Source organism: Notolepis coatsorum (genome assembly GCF_963971535.1).
Source record: "Notolepis coatsorum genome assembly, contig: SCAFFOLD_3191, whole genome shotgun sequence".
Taxonomy (NCBI): domain Eukaryota; kingdom Metazoa; phylum Chordata; class Actinopteri; order Aulopiformes; family Paralepididae; genus Notolepis; species Notolepis coatsorum.
Window position 1 is genome coordinate 1 of NW_028172883.1, and position 16,524 is coordinate 16,524.

The following is a 16,524-nucleotide window of genomic DNA, read 5'->3' on the forward strand; positions in this document are numbered from 1 at the left end:
TAGGTACTGTACTTTATAACTGTGTGGGCCTCCAGAGACTAGGTACTGTACTTTATAACTGTGTGGGCCTCCAGAGACTAGGTACTGTACTTTATAACTGTGGGCCTCCAGAGACTAGGTACTGTACTTTATAACTGTGTGGGCCTCCAGAGACTAGGTACTGTACTTTATAACTGTGGCGGGCCTCCAGAGACTAGGTACTGTACTTTAACTGTGGCGGGCCTCCAGAGACTAGGTACTGTACTTTATAACTGTGGTGGGCCTCCAGAGACTAGGTACTGTACTTTATAACTGTGTGGGCCTCCAGAGACTAGGTACCGTACTTTATAACTGTGTGGGCCTCCAGAGACTAGGTACTGTACTTTAACTGTGGCGGGCCACCAGAGACTAGGTACTGTACTTTATAACTGTGGTGGGCCTCCAGAGACTAGGTACTGTACTGTTAACTGTGGCGGGCCTCCAGAGACTAGGTACTGTACTTTAACTGTGGCGGGCCAGAGACTAGGTACTGTACTTTAACTGTGGCGGGCCTCCAGAGACTAGGTACTGTACTTTATAACTGTGTGGGCCTCCAGAGACTAGGTACTGTACTTTAACTGTGGCGGGCCAGAGACTAGGTACTGTACTTTAACTGTGGCGGGCCTCCAGAGACTAGGTACCGTACTTTATAACTGTGTGGGCCGCCAGAGACTAGGTACTGTACTTTATAACTGTGGCGGGCCTCCAGAGACTAGGTACTGTACTTTAACTGTGGCGGGCCTCCAGAGACTAGGTACTGTACTTTAACTGTGGCGGGCCTCCAGAGACTAGGTACTGTACTTTAACTGTGGCGGGCCTCCAGAGACTAGGTACTGTACTTTAACTGTGGCGGGCCAGAGACTAGGTACTGTACTTTAACTGTGGCGGGCCTCCAGAGACTAGGTACTGTACTTTAACTGTGGCGGGCCTCCAGAGACTAGGTACTGTACTTTAACTGTGGCGGGCCTCCAGAGACTAGGTACTGTACTTTAACTGTGGCGGGCCTCCAGAGACTAGGTACTGTACTTTAACTGTGGCGGGCCTCCAGAGACTAGGTAATTAATGGGAAACCCTGAGACAGATGTCAACACTGTAATCTGTGTTGCATGTACCTGACCAACTGAACTGTTTGTATTACAGTCATATTCCAACTTAACTGAATGCACACGTGTGTGTGGAGTGGACTATTACACTGTAATATTACCGGTATTGAAATTAACAAAAAAAATTATTAAAATAATGTGCATAATAAAATGTCGCAATACTATATACCGTATCGATATTCCCCCCCCCACTAGGTCTGATGAAGCCTCTTGTCGTCTCGTCTCCTCCGTCCCACAGGTCTGTTGAAGCCGCTCTACCCAGGAACCAGCGGCGACAACCAGCCTCGCTAGTCGAGCCTTCACCTCCGGGCCGCCCGCCCCGCCCCCCCCCCCCCCCCCCCCCTCCCCTGTGTCCCTCTCCCCGGTCCTCGAGATGAAGCTGAAGGAGGACATGAACCCCCTGCTGCTGCAGATGTTCCGCTCCGTGGTGTGGGTCTACTCCGTCATCACCTTCCTGCCCTGGTACTTCCTGTCGGGCGCCGGCGCCAACCTGGAGCGCGCCCGCCGGCTGAAGGCGCGCTCGGCCAGCGGGCGCCCGGCGGGGCCCTACAGGGCCGTCCACAGCGAGCAGAAGCTGGTGGCCTGGCTGCACCCCGGGGTGGACACCCTGGACAAGGTGTTCGAGGACGCGGCGCGCCGGTTCCCCCGCAGGGACTGCCTGGGCACCCGGCTGCTGCTCAGCGAGGAGGACGAGATCCAGCCCAACGGCAAGGTCTTCAAGAAGGTAAGACGCTCGCGCAGGCTCCTCCAAGGGCTTCACTCATCGACTGCCACGCTGGTTTCACATCTGTACTCCCTGGCGCCCAGTGTTTAATATTTTTTACCATTTTCACGATATTTCACGATCTTTGCGGAGCTATTGTATATTCTATATTATAGCTATGGAGACAATAGTATGGCTCATTTGACAGGCAATATTTATACTCCCAACAGGGGAAAAAAACGTTATTTCTACATACCTTCGTTCCAGCGTGATCCCAGGCTAAAACCCGTCCCGTTTCAAAATAATCCAGTCTAGTTTTCTGGAACGCGAGATATGACGTGTGTTGTGCATAGGGGTGGGAATCACCAGTTTAATCACGATACGATATCGATCTCTTTGGACAACGATACGATATTATCCGATATCACACAGTCTGCTACGATACGATACGATTCGATTCAGGTGCCTGCGATCGATATGAGACGATATTATGTGCCCATTTAATACAATCAGTAACATTTAAATCAACAAAAAAAAAGGCAATGGAAATATCATGACATTTTTATTTTTGAGCTCTTCCAGACATTTAAATGAAAAACAATCTATTGTTTTTAATACAAATCGACCTCCTGTTCACTGTTTTTTGGTTCGTTTTTCTTTTTTTTCTCTATTAATATCCTATTCACTGTCACAGAGCTGTATTTTGGCTGAAAAAGCATATTGGGAGTCCCAAGGTGCAGTACCGGCCAGATCCTGTTAGTGGGGCTATCCCGAGAATGCACCCTCCCAGTCCCCACTTCTCTCTGCCTATGGCTCTGGGTTAGCTTGTTAGCTCACGCTAACGTAACGTTATCTTTGATCTTTAACGCGACGTGGGCATAATGGAGTGACGAGGATTGCAAAGCAGGTTAGATGCATTGGACCCGTTGTGGAATAAAACAGCAGGGACATGTTTTGGGTCACAGAATAGGCACACTAGTCTTGCTCTAGTGACGCTCTAGACGCTACTGCTGTTGATGTTAAACGGAGTTTGAGTTTCACAACACTGGGCGCGGGGCGATGACGTCGCCGGATTTTCAAAATAAGAGTATCGCAATATGAATCGATCTTTTTACGTGGCATCGATCCTATTTGATTATTGATAATAGATCGATATATCGATCTGGATCGATTAGGGATGGGTACCGAATTCGGTACTTTTGAGGTACCGAACCGAAACACGTCGGTACTACCGAGTATCGAATCAAGTGAGAACACGCACAATATACGCTTACCTAGGATTTGACTTGATTCAACAACAATGCAGTCGGAGCAATGACAAGCCGAAAACTGTCGAAATTGTAGTTATTTGAAGTTTGGATTTTCTTTTTTTACGACTGAGGTAGGTAAATAAAATTTCTTGAGACTAAAGTACCGAAAAAAGGTACCGTTGGGTACCGGTATCGGTTCAAATGTGAAAGGTACCCATCCCTAGGATCGATGTATCGTCCCACCCCTAGTTGTGCAGCATGCACGTTTCATGCGGGTTGCTCGCCTGACAACTATTATTTCCAGGTCAAAGGTAAACACAACCATATATAGAACGTTTCTATTCACAAAGCCACCAACGCTGGCATCATTACAAATGCATGTTTTATGATGGGGTTCGGTAAAATAGATGTTACCTTTGTCAGCAGGTCCACCAAAACCCTGTCCACTCTTGTGTCTTTGGTCAGAACAGGAACAATAAATATAACTTTAGTTGGCCCTGGCTGCGCCAGCGTAACGTTACATCCAGAGAACAGATAACGTTACATCCAAAACGGCCTGTTTGAAAATACTAGAATCCAACATAGTCTGGTGAAAACGCACCTTATCATCCATAAGTGTGACCGTTTTGTCCTCTTCATAATAATCTCCAATAGTTTGCGGTCGCCATTGCCGGTACCAGTTGCCTCTGGTGTGCTATCCCGGCGGTGACTATACCACGGAGCGTTGAACAGAATATGTTACCTCCTCGGCCGGTTTGACTATAGTATTTTATTTTTATGATTTACCAGAAGTGCTGAGCCCAATGTGGTCTGGTGAAAACGCAAGGCTTATCATCCATAAGTGTGATCGTTTTGTCCCATTCATAATAATCTCCAAAAGTTTGTGATGGACATTGGTACCTCTCTACCATTGCTGCTGCCTCTCGAGTGCTCTCTACTCCGGCGTGTGAGCCCCCCACCAGCGTTTCCGTTAGCCGGTAATTACCGGTATTTGACTGGCAAAATCTGTTGAAGTCCGACATATTTAATCTCTCCGGTCATAATGTCCGGTGAAAATAATTCCCTCTAAACACAATTAGATTATTTGAATTGTATTAAAATAGGCTAAAATTATATAGCCTATGCGATGAACGAAACAATCTCACCAAGCAGCCGGTCTAATAATGACATCCTGCTGTCAGCGCGAGCTGGCTGCTGATATATTTACGTGAAGCATGGCTTGGCAGGGTGCAGTACTCCAATTCAGCCATTGGCAATTCAGCTGTTGGGTGGGGGCGCTGCTGACACCACTGCTCTGCTCTGCCTGCTCCAAGTGCTCCATGCTTCACGTAATTATATATGCAGCCAGCTCGCGCTGACACAGCGGTGCCAAATTTCTCAGTTCTTCGCTTGATATAATTAATACAAATGTCCAATATAACGGAATTAGTTAGCTCATAAAAATGTGATTATAACAGACTGCTGTTTATTAAGGTCGGGCAGACTGCCCACCGACACCTCAAGTCGGCAGCAGCAGCACGAAGTCTCGAGGGACTTATTTTATTTGGAATATATTAATGACTGATACGCAAAAGTAGCCTAGTTTTAAGTTAAAATATTATAAATGCCTTGATGATGTCATTCTTTATATAGGTCTATCAATTGTTTTTAAGCTCAATAAACTCTGACCGGAATTTATCCCATTTGTCCGGTAGATTGAAATCTACCGGACACTCAGACCTGCAAAAAAAAATTCTAACGGAAACCCTGCCCCCCACACTAAACTAGCCCAGTTCAAAAGGTAGACGATCGGTATTTGATCGTCATTTCAATTCCAATTCCCTCAGAGCTTCAGGGATCACACAGCAAGGTCCGTCTGACTGTTTAGAATAATAATAAAAAACAGTTGGCAGTTAACGGTTGGCTTTGAAAAACAAGAATACTTGTTTTTGGCGTTCAATGAGTTAAAAAAAAAAAAAAAAAAAAGTCAAGGCCTGGAATTCCTTGAAAACAGCCAATTTTTTAACAAGGTGCTTAAAAGGTCCTTGAAATTCAAATCAACCATTCACATTGAAAGTTTTGTTCATCCATGATGAAATTGTTCTGAATCAAGAAATCGTTTTTTTTGTTCTGTTTTAATTAAATCTGACAAGTCGTTGTCTCGCTCGCTCCAACTGCTTTTCCTCATTTATTCGCGTGTGATGCTCTAGCTGGCCAGCAGGCCAAGAAGATGCTAAAAAAATAACAGAATTGTATCCTTCGAGTGACATCCTTGAAAAAAAAAAAACTTAAAAGTCATTGAATTTCATTTTTCAATGTCTGGGTGGTATGGCTGAGCCCGAACGTTCGAACCTTCGTTCGTTACGTTGGCATTCGAATTCTAAATCAACATTCGAATACATTTTTTTTAATAAATTTCTTAAAAAAAAGAAAATTCGATTAATTCTGTTTAAACCAATGGGGTTTTTCTTCACAGTTGCAGATAAAGATTAGGCTACACTAATATTATAGTATTAAAAGAAACTGATGAGTTATATTCATTAACCCATTCTCTGCCACGCTTATATCCATCGCTGTTTGATCTCTGCCAGCACTGTAAACCTATGGAGATGTTCACCTTCTTTGCAGGGCTATAACTTTTTTAATTGTATTGCTAAATTGACATTACTATGGCCCATTCAACATCAAGTATCTATTGTTCAGGATGTAGGAACGTTTTACTTTTTCATTCATACGAAAATACCGTCTAGAGTATAAATATGTTTTTATCGTTTTCTGCAGTATTTCCCAGAACGTGAGATATAGGCACAAATGCATATATTAGATTATCAAATGCAGTTTGATACCGATCGACGCTATATTAAAAATTTCAACTGTACATGGTCCTAAACGTTATGACTGATCATGCGCGGGTGAACGGAGGGGGGGGGGGGGTCGTTTATAATTCCGTGACCGACGTTAAATGATTTATGTAGTATGGGTGATATATAGATCAGAGCAGTTTGTATCGAAAATGATAAACAAAAACGCTGAAACTCACAGCAGCTTCCTCGTAGCGTTGGGCGATGAGAGTGGAGCAAACAGATCCCAGTTATGTGATGTGGATCAAGGCGATCCAGTTCCGGTTTGTATAATACTAATATACGCCCAAATCATGTGGATTATTGAGTTATGGCAAAGATCCATAAAACGATAAACGAGTGGCCGGACGGAATTAGGGGACGGACCGAGCTGCAACGGGCATTTCCGGTTTGGCAACTCGCCGATCAGCCACCAGGTGGCAGTATTGAAGCGTTGCAGAGTTGTGCTGAGTCCTACAGCATCAGCCAAGACTCCGTGGGTGAAATATGAATACCATGGCGAAAATATGAACTTGAAACACGTCGCACGCCGTTATTGGCAGAATTCGCATGAACTTGAAACCTGTCGTATGACGTTATTGGCGAAAAAAGGGTTAAAAGATAGTTGATTTAGTTGGGCTGGGGCTTCTCCCTGGGCTGGGTCTGGGGCTGGAAAGTCGTTTTAATAAAAAAAAAATATTAATTTAATAAGATTAATCACTTTATTCAAATTGAGGATTTAGTTTGAGGATATAATTTTTTTTTTTTATTAAAAACGAAGGTTCGAAAAACCCTGACGAAGTTCGAATCCCAAAAACAGGCTTCGGGGGAAACGGCCTTACTGGGTGGACGTGGAGTGGAAAGACGGATGTTAAATTCCAGGGCAACGAGGAACACTGCCTGCGCGTCACTCACTTCCCTACTTCCCCATGTGCATGACGTGCAAACACAGTAGTCTGAAGGGGATATATTTACCTTCACGGTATGTCAATATTGAACGGGGAAACTCCAGGCCGCCTTGTTCTTTATATTTAGACATATCTTTACTACAAGGAGAATGAGGAAGTGACTCGAGAGAGAGAGACACGGTCCCAGTTCTCCCCTCCCTCCTCCCTCTCTCTCATCTCCTCCAAGTCGCTCCGTAACGAGGAAGTGACTCGAGAGATAAGGGAGAAGTGGTCGAGCAGGAGGGGGAACGTGTCGTCATGGCAACAACATGCATAGTTTACACACTATAATCCCTCCTATGCCTCTCCACTAGACATGCATGATGCATCAGCTCATAATGAGCTCATCTAACTCCCATTCAGATTTTCTTTCAATTGGTTGGTCTGGTTTAAGGGATTCAAAGTGTTTATATTTTGTCTAGACTTCTAGGCTTCCACCCATATCGCCCCTGCAGCCCCCCCCCCAACATGAAGCGCTTGTATGAGTCAGTGTAATAGCCTGCAGGCCCCCCCCCAACATGAAGCGCTTGTATGAGTCAGTGTAATAGCCTGCAGGCCCCCCCCCCAACGTGAAGCGCTTGTATGAGTCAGTGGAATAGCCTGCAGGCCCCCCCCCCAACATGAAGCGCTTGTATGAGTCAGTGTAATAGCCGTAAGAGGCTCGGCTTGGTCGGTGTGAGGAATGTGGGGGGGGGGGGGGAGCGGCAGCTGCTGATTGTGCTCCGAGGCTGCTGTTACCCTGCTCCATATAAACCACCTCTCCATTGATCCGCAGTAGCGGGTAGAACGCTGCAGAGGGCGCCGTCTGACTGGATATGGCTGGGAGATGACGTCGGGCGTCTCTCGAATGCAACAGTTTCAGCAGCACACATACACTCTGTAGCGCTCGAGGACTGGGGGGGGGGGGGGGTGTGACCTCAGCTCTGGGATAATAATAATAATAATAATAATACACTTTATTTCTATAGCACCTTTCATAGAGAAACTGCAGCTCAAAGTGCTTCACAACAGAAAAAAAGACAGACATAAAATGAGCACATAAGTGCAGACATATAAAATCACAGTTGTTCACATTAGGATCTAACGTCCCAACAGGCCGCCTTGTTTATGGTTTGATTCAGTTTTAAATAGACAATAATAAAAAGAGTAAGATAAAATAGTGCTGGGGGCGGCGGGTTCATACTGTTGACACTGAAGTGGCCCAGATTAGTCTCGTTCTCGCTGGAACGCTATGGGTGCGCAATGACCTCGGAGCCGGGTTACCCCAAATCCTCATTTTATAACCATTGTTTTTTTTTTAAGATATTTGTTATGCCATTTTCTGCTTTTATTGTGGATAGGACAGTTTGGACATAGAGAGAGAGAGATGGGGAGATGGGGAGGACATGCAGACAATGCAGCACATGTCCTGGGCCGGATTCGAACCCAGGACGCTGCGGTTACGCCGCGCGTATATACGTGGTGCGCCACCGGGGGGCGCCCCCCCGATAACCATTGTTTGACTCACTATTGTCCGTCACAAATATTTTCTTTCGGTTACCTGTTCTTGACCAGAGCCACTCAGTCGGAGATAGATTTAGTTCAGTAGTGGCGTGTAAATAATAACCCTAGTTATTAGGGATGTTCGATATTGGCTTTTTTACCGATATTGTCCCAACTCATAATTTACGATACCGATATCGACCGACACCGATATATACGCGGGGTCCCCCCCCCCCCCCCCCCCCAAAACGGAATAATTTCAGGTAATTAACATTACATATCTCTTGTCGTGGAATTAACACAACATTATGCATACTTTTGACAATAAATACAATAAGAATTTGTTCTTACTTGCTTGCCTGGGTAAATAAAGGTTAAATAAATGTTAATTTTTTTTTTAAACCGATACCGATCATTTCCGATATTACATTTTAACTAGGGATGTTCGATATTGGCTTTTTTACCTATACCGATATTGTCCAACTCTTAATTTCCGATACCGATATCAACCGATACCGATATATGCAGGGTTTCCCCCCCAAGAAAAACGTAATAATTTCAGGTAATTAACATTATATATCTCTTGTCGTGGGATTAACACAACATTATGCATACTTTTGACAATAAATAAAATAAGAATGTGTTATTACTTGCTTGCCTAGGTAAATAAAGGTTAAATAAATGTAAAAAAAAATATATGTATATATTTAAAAAAAAAAGATTTTAAAACCGATACCGATATTTTCGGATATTACATTTTAATGCCTTCCGGGAAGTGGCCAGGCCGCGTCTATGCCTTCTACAACGCCGCTCGTTTTCCGGGTTCCTCTGATTGGCCACTAAGCCCACGTGACCCTATGCTAGCACGCCCACCAGTTATCGCTTACGCCCGCGCATGCGCATGAGCCGCGACTTTACACTCTCGCGCTGTGAAGCGCCAGCGGGGCGATGCAGTGGTTTCTCCCCGGCTTCCGTGCGCCGCCGCCGGCTTGACTCGGTCCAGCTCCAGCAGCAGCGGCCGTCTTCCGTTGTAGAAGCCCTTCAATTAGGGATGTCCCGATCCGATCACGTGATCGGAATCGGCGTCGATCACGTGCTTTTCAGAGTATCGGGGATCGGGAAAAAATAATAATAAAAATCGGCAGTCAAAAAAAGAAAAATTTTATTCAACAAACATGACCATGTCCACGTCTTAAACTCATACGGAGGCCTTAGTTTTGGTTTTAAAGTACATATAATATATCATCATTAATGTATTTATTGTCACACAGAGCAGAATAATTATCCACAACAAACACATTCCCCTTTAATTTTCACCGTTGCAACAAACATTCCCTTTAATTTAGACGCTACACGCTACACGCGACCACAACAACAACACGTCGCTCCCGAAACACGGTTAATATCCACTGACTTGAGCAGCTAGACTTAATGTCAGAGGTTTGGAACTAAGCATTTTAAAAGAAAGTCAAGCCAGTTGCAATGTTTGCAAGGAGGAGATTCCGCGTGGAGGAAAAACTCATGAAGCAGCAGGCTGGAGGCGAAGTTTTCAGACAAAATTTTCACCTGGAGGATAACGTTACGTGACTGAGGTTTATCGTCGGCGTTTCAGACCAGAATGGACCATTACGTAAGTCGAACACTGAATGTATACTAATGTGCAAACATATATTGAAACTTTTAATATTTCTCATATGAAGCAGAAGCACATTTCTCAGGGTGAATGTAATAACAAAAGCCTCCGCTCTCGCGCCCCGGACTATTATAAGCAACAGATGGGCTTGTCTCGCTCTGCCAGTTTCTGACAAAAATGCGTCAAAATTGATTACTAATGTGAAAGATCGGATCGGAAACGATCGGATCGATAGATATTTAAAATCACATGCTCGGGATCGGATCGGAAGCAAAAAAAGGCGATCGGGACATCCCTACCTTCAATGACAGAATATGTTGTTTCTTTACATGTTGGATTATGTAATTGGTTTGTCATGACAAACCAATACAAAATAGCTACTTTACATCAAATATGAGAGCTTTGTCATTGAAGTGGGTGGTGGCAGCGTAACAGCGTTCACCCTGATGTAAAGTAGCGATTTTGTATTGGTTTGTCATGACAAACCAATTACATAATCCAACATGTAAAGAAACAACATATTCCAGTTAACGGTATATTTTTTTAATGATTCATTACGGTATAAATTAGGTTAACTGGAGCTGCGTATGGCTGGCTCTCATATTTGCGAATACAACAGCGTTCACCCTGATGTAAACAAAACAAGTCATTGATAAGCCGGCCATATTAGACACATAGCCATAATTTAAGATATAGTTTATGCATTCGCAAATATGAGAGCTCTGTCATTGAAGGGCTTCTACAACGGAAGACGGCCGCTGCTGCTGGAGCTGGACCGAGTCAAGCCGGCGGCGGCGCACGGAAGCCGGAGAGAAACCACCGCATCGCCCCGCTGACGCTTCACAGCGCAAGTCGCGGCTCATGCGCATGTGCGGGCGTAAGCGATAACTGGGGGGCGTGCTAGCATAGGGTCACGTGGGCTTAGTGGCCAATCAGAGGAACACGGAAACCGAGCGGCATAGACGCGGCCTGGCCTTGCCGTCCATTAACCCCATGTAAACGTAGTTCTACTTTGTAGAGCTAAACCTATATTTTATAGTATAGCTATGGGTCTAATAACGCCGTCAAGTCTCATTGAGCGAGCTGCTTCTGGTCAACGTGCAAAAAACAGATTATTTTTTCATCCCTACATTTCCGTTTGATACCGTTTTGAATATGAACATAGAAAACAGCGTTTTTGTGTAATTCAATAAACACATTGTCATTTTTCGCCCGATTATCGCATCTTCCTGAAATCAACGCTAGATCATCATTATTAACTTCGTCGTGCACGCATGCAATGTGATTTGGACCCGATGTCTTGTGTTGTGGTGCTGGTCAGGTCATCCTGGGCGACTACACCTGGCTGACGTACGACGAGGCCCACCGCGCGGCCGTGAGCTTCGGCAGCGGCCTGGCGGCTCTGGGGCAGAAGCCTCAGTGTAACATCGCCATCTTCTGTGAGACCCGGGCCGAGTGGATCATCGCTGCTCAGGCCTGCTGCATGTACAACTACCCCTGTGAGACACACACACACACACACACACACACACACACACACACACACACACACACACTGCTGCATGTACAACTACCCCTGTGAGACACACACACACACACACACACACACACACACACACACACACACACACACACACACACACACACACACACTGCTGCATGTACAACTACCCCTGTGAGTCACACACACACACACACACACACACACACACACACACACACACACACACTGCTGCATGTACAACTACCCCTGTGAGACACACACACACACACACACACACACACACACACACACACACACACACACACACTGCTGCATGTACAACTACCCCTGTGAGACACACACACACACACACACACACACACACACACACACACACACACACACACACACACACACACTGCTGCATGTACAACTACCCCTGTGAGACACACACACACACACACACACACACACACACACACACACACACACACACACACACACACACACACACACACTGCTGCATGTACAACTACCCCTGTGAGACACACACACACACACACACACACACACACACACACACACACTGCTGCATGTACAACTACCCCTGTGAGACACACACACACACACACACACACACACACACACACACACACACACACACACACACACTGCTGCATGTACAACTACCCCTGTGAGTCACACACACACACACACACACACACACACACACACACACACACACACACACACTGCTGCATGTACAACTACCCCTGTGAGTCACACACACACACACACACACACACACACACACACACACACACACACACACTGCTGCATGTACAACTACCCCTGTGAGTCACACACACACACACACACACACACACACACACACACACACACACACACACTGCTGCATGTACAACTACCCCTGTGAGACACACACACACACACACACACACACACACACACACACACACACACACACACACACACACACACTGCTGCATGTACAACTACCCCTGTGAGTGTTACAGACAGACAGACAGACAGACAGACAGATGGAAGCTCTGTGTACACAGTACACCCCCCCCCCCCCCCTCTGTGACATTGTCCAATCCCCCCCCCCCCCCCAAAAGTATCCACGTTTAAAAAAAATTGTTATATTAAAATATATTTTGTTTTTAAGAATTGTAAAGGATCACAAGTGTGTTTTTGATTTGTTGTAAACAAAGACGGAGAATAAACTAAACGTTCATTCAATTAATAAACTGTATGCCTCACTCTCACTGTGTGGAAGAGACTGGATCATTCTTTTGTGTTAAATCTTTAAAAAAATTATTTAAATCAGATATAATTTTTTTTTTTTTTACCGATACCCGGTCCAGCTATTTTACTGATATCGGCGGCCGATATCGGATCGGTGCATCCCTATCTGTGACCTTGACAGTGGTGACCCTCTAACCCCCCCCTCTCTCTGTGACCTTGACAGTGGTGACTCTAACCCCCCCCCCCCCTCTCTCTATGACCTTGACAGTGGTGACCCTCTAACCCCCCCCCCCCCTCTCTCTGTGACCTTGACAGTGGTGACCCTCTAACCCCCCCCTCTCTGTGACCTTGACAGTGGTGACCCTGTACGCCACCCTGGGCCTGGCGGCCATCGCCCACGGCCTGAACGAGACGGAGGTGACGCACATCATCACCAGCAGGGACCTCCTGCAGAGCCGCCTCAAGGTACCGCTGCTCACACACACACACACACACACACACACACGCACACGCACACGCACGCACACACACACACAGAGGGGAGGGAATTAGGCCATTTTACTCGCCAAATGCGAATATTTTCTATGTTTGGCGAGTGATTCATGAAGACCACTCGCCACACTGGCGAGTAAAGAAAAGAAAACAAAACAAAAAAATATTGCGATACTCTTATTTAGTAGTAGTAGTGTGAAACGCCGCGTAGCTCTGTACAGCAGATAGGGATGGGTACTGTAACTGAGGGGTACAATTCCCTGACTGTATTGATAAGTATGGTATCATTAAACCACTACCGCTTTATGTACTTTAATTACTGGCCATACAGTACATGATATATAAATATGATGAACACTTCCCACAATGAATCGGTTCCACACCAAATGGTAATTAAGTATTTATTGCAGCAAAAGGTACATAATATACTTCTCCATTATACTTTGAATGCGCTTATAAGGCAAAGGAATGTGCGTAGGCAAATCAATAATGAATGTCCATTCTCTGGTTACGCAGGAGGTAATTATACAACCTGAATCTTAGGGAATTATATCTATGGTACACTAGTAATATATAGCGGGAGATACTGAAGGGTCCCCCCGGTTGTAAGCCAGCAGGGTAGAGGATCTGTCGGTAGTAGAGAGTCTGGTCAACGATGACTAAGGAGACTCCAAGTACAGGAGACGGTGCAATAGTCTCTTGATCCACAGACGAATACAGCTGTTCTCCGTAGACTGTAGCTCCACAGTGAAGAAAGCTAGCCGGCCTCAGGCTCTCTGAGGCGCAGACTCGACTTGGCTCCTCACAGGGTAAATCCCACACGTGTAGGCGTCGGCGATTCTCCGCTCCATAAATCACAGGACCAAAACAAATATAATCCAGCCGCAAAGGGCTATGTAGTCGTCGGGTAGATTAATCCAGTGTACATGTCCACACGGTTCTCGTCTAGGTCTCCTCGGGTGAAAGCGCCATGAAAGCAGCCCAGCCTGGATAAGCACTCTAGCTGATACGAGGAAGCGTTGGTGATGCTGGTCACTGTAGAACTTTAGCCGCACGATACACTATACACAAATAGACTATTACTGACTTAATAGAAATATGTCGCACTCGACGGTATAGCGCCAAACTCTGACAATTCAGTTATTAATTCGCACGCGGTCTCAATGCTCTATTTGGGGCCAAACAGGCCATACTTCACCGCACGGAGTATCGTGGGTGAGGCTTCAACTTATTGGGTAACTCTACTTCTGTATTCACCTGCGCCATATTTATATGCACAGCGAACAATCTAGTGCCAACCTCATTTCTGTCTCGTATCCCTGGGCAAGGCCGGGCATGTACAGACATGTCTTGACGGTGACTTTGAACCTGACTCCGGAGGCATGGCTCTGGCGCCTGTGGACCGCTGTCCAATAGGAGAATGAAATATTATGGTCTGGTCTAGGCTAAAGGGACATTCCGTGTATATGTACAAGGAATATACAAGGGATATCAAACGATATACAAATACTATGCAATATATATCAATCAATAAATATATATATTCGGTTTAATCTGATCCTTTGTAACAGGTACCTTTCACATTTGAACCCCAACGGTACCTTTTTTCGGTACTTTAGTCTCAAGAAATGTAATTTACCTACCCCAGTCGTATCTATGGGCAGTATTAGAAAGGATGGGGTTAGGAAAAGGATTCATTGATATGATTAAAGTATTATACAAAGACCCATCGGCCATGATTACAACAGGTACAATCATCTCCAAAATCTTTCCGGTATCACGCTCAGCCAGACAGGGTTGCCCTCTTTGTCCCGGACTATTCAATCTATCATTAGAGCCTTTAGCACAATATATAAGACAATCCCAATCCATAGAACCAATCGTAATGCACACAACATAAAATTAGTTTATATGCGGACGACGTAATATTGTTCATGCAAAACCCCAACACCACATTGCCTCATCTGCTCAAGTTGATTGAGAACTTTGGCGATTTATCGGGATTTAAGATAAATTGGCCGAAGTCGGCTTTCCTTCCACTTAACACCCCTGCAAAAAAAGATATAACCCTCCCAGGAGAGATACCTATGGTAAAACATTTTAGATGCTTGGGAGTGGAAATATTCCCCACCATAAGACAAACGGTGAAGCACAATTACACAAAAATCCAAAACAAAATCAAAGACGACCTTGATAGGTGGGCAAAACTTAAAAACTCAGTACAGGCACGGATATCAATAGTTAAGATGGATGTACTACCTAGAATCAACTTCTTCAGTTCAATGCTACCGTTACCCCCTCCAGAGGGTTACTGGAAAAGATTACACTCCTCCACATACAAATTTATTTGGAATAACAAACCACCACGTATAAAAAGATCCACCGCACAGAGAAATAAAGCAGACGGTGGCATGGCATTTCCAGATTTTTTCCACTATTTTAAGGCGTACACATTAAGACCATTGACAACATGGTTTGACCCCCAAGCATTAGTATCCTGGAGAAAATTAGAAGAAAACATAGTAGCCCCACATAGACTGAAGGACATAGCATACACTAAACTACCAATCAAGCACTGTGAACGGAAATTTGGCCCCATAATTACCCATGCGATCCGGATATGGCGTGAAACACAAAAACTGCACTCTTAATTGAAAAACGACCTATAAGATTCCCTATATGGGAAGAGCAAGGCATACACTCATTAGGGGATGTTTTTAACAAACAGGGTTTTTGTAGTTATGGAGAAATATGCAAAAAATTTAATCTCACCAAGTCCACATGGCTTTTTTACATACAGTTACGGCTATGTTTGAAGTCTCGCAGTGTTCCATTAGACATACCAATTGAACACCACAGATACCACAAATTCTTCTATGAAAGAGAGACATCGAGAGGTTTTGTTTCAGATTTTTATCATCAATTACTAACGTCCTCGTATGAAACCCTCCAACTAGACTCTGCCTGGAGGAGGGATATACCAGACCTGGAAAGTGACTTTGATTGGCAAGGAGCCTGGGCAAATGTCCGACTTACATCAAGGAACCCGGACCATCAACAAATCAATCTTAACTGTATTCACAGGACATACTTGACTAAGGCTGGGCGATATAACGATAACGATAAATATCGCGATATATTTTAATAATCGATATCGAATATCGAAATAAAAAAAAATCGATTTTTTTTTATTATTATTATTATAATTTTTTTTTTTTTTGTGACCTGCAACAGGGCAGTGGACAGACTTGTCTTTCTTGCCTGCAACTTAAAGTAATGGCTTTGCTTGTCCAAATGACAATACTGACCAAATTGAGATTTATTT

At 44.8% G+C, this 16,524-nt stretch overlaps 1 protein-coding gene across 1 annotated transcript; it reads left to right on the forward strand.

The window, feature by feature from the left end:
• Positions 1-1,477: 1,477 nt before the first annotated feature.
• On the forward strand, positions 1,478-13,172 carry LOC311247946 (fatty acid CoA ligase Acsl3-like; the record flags this gene model as incomplete). Its single annotated transcript, XM_084338922.1, has 3 exons — positions 1,478-1,845; positions 11,277-11,454; positions 13,063-13,172. Coding segments are annotated over exons 1-3 (639 nt in total), but the record flags the coding sequence as incomplete, so codon positions are not given.
• Positions 13,173-16,524: the final 3,352 nt, after the last annotated feature.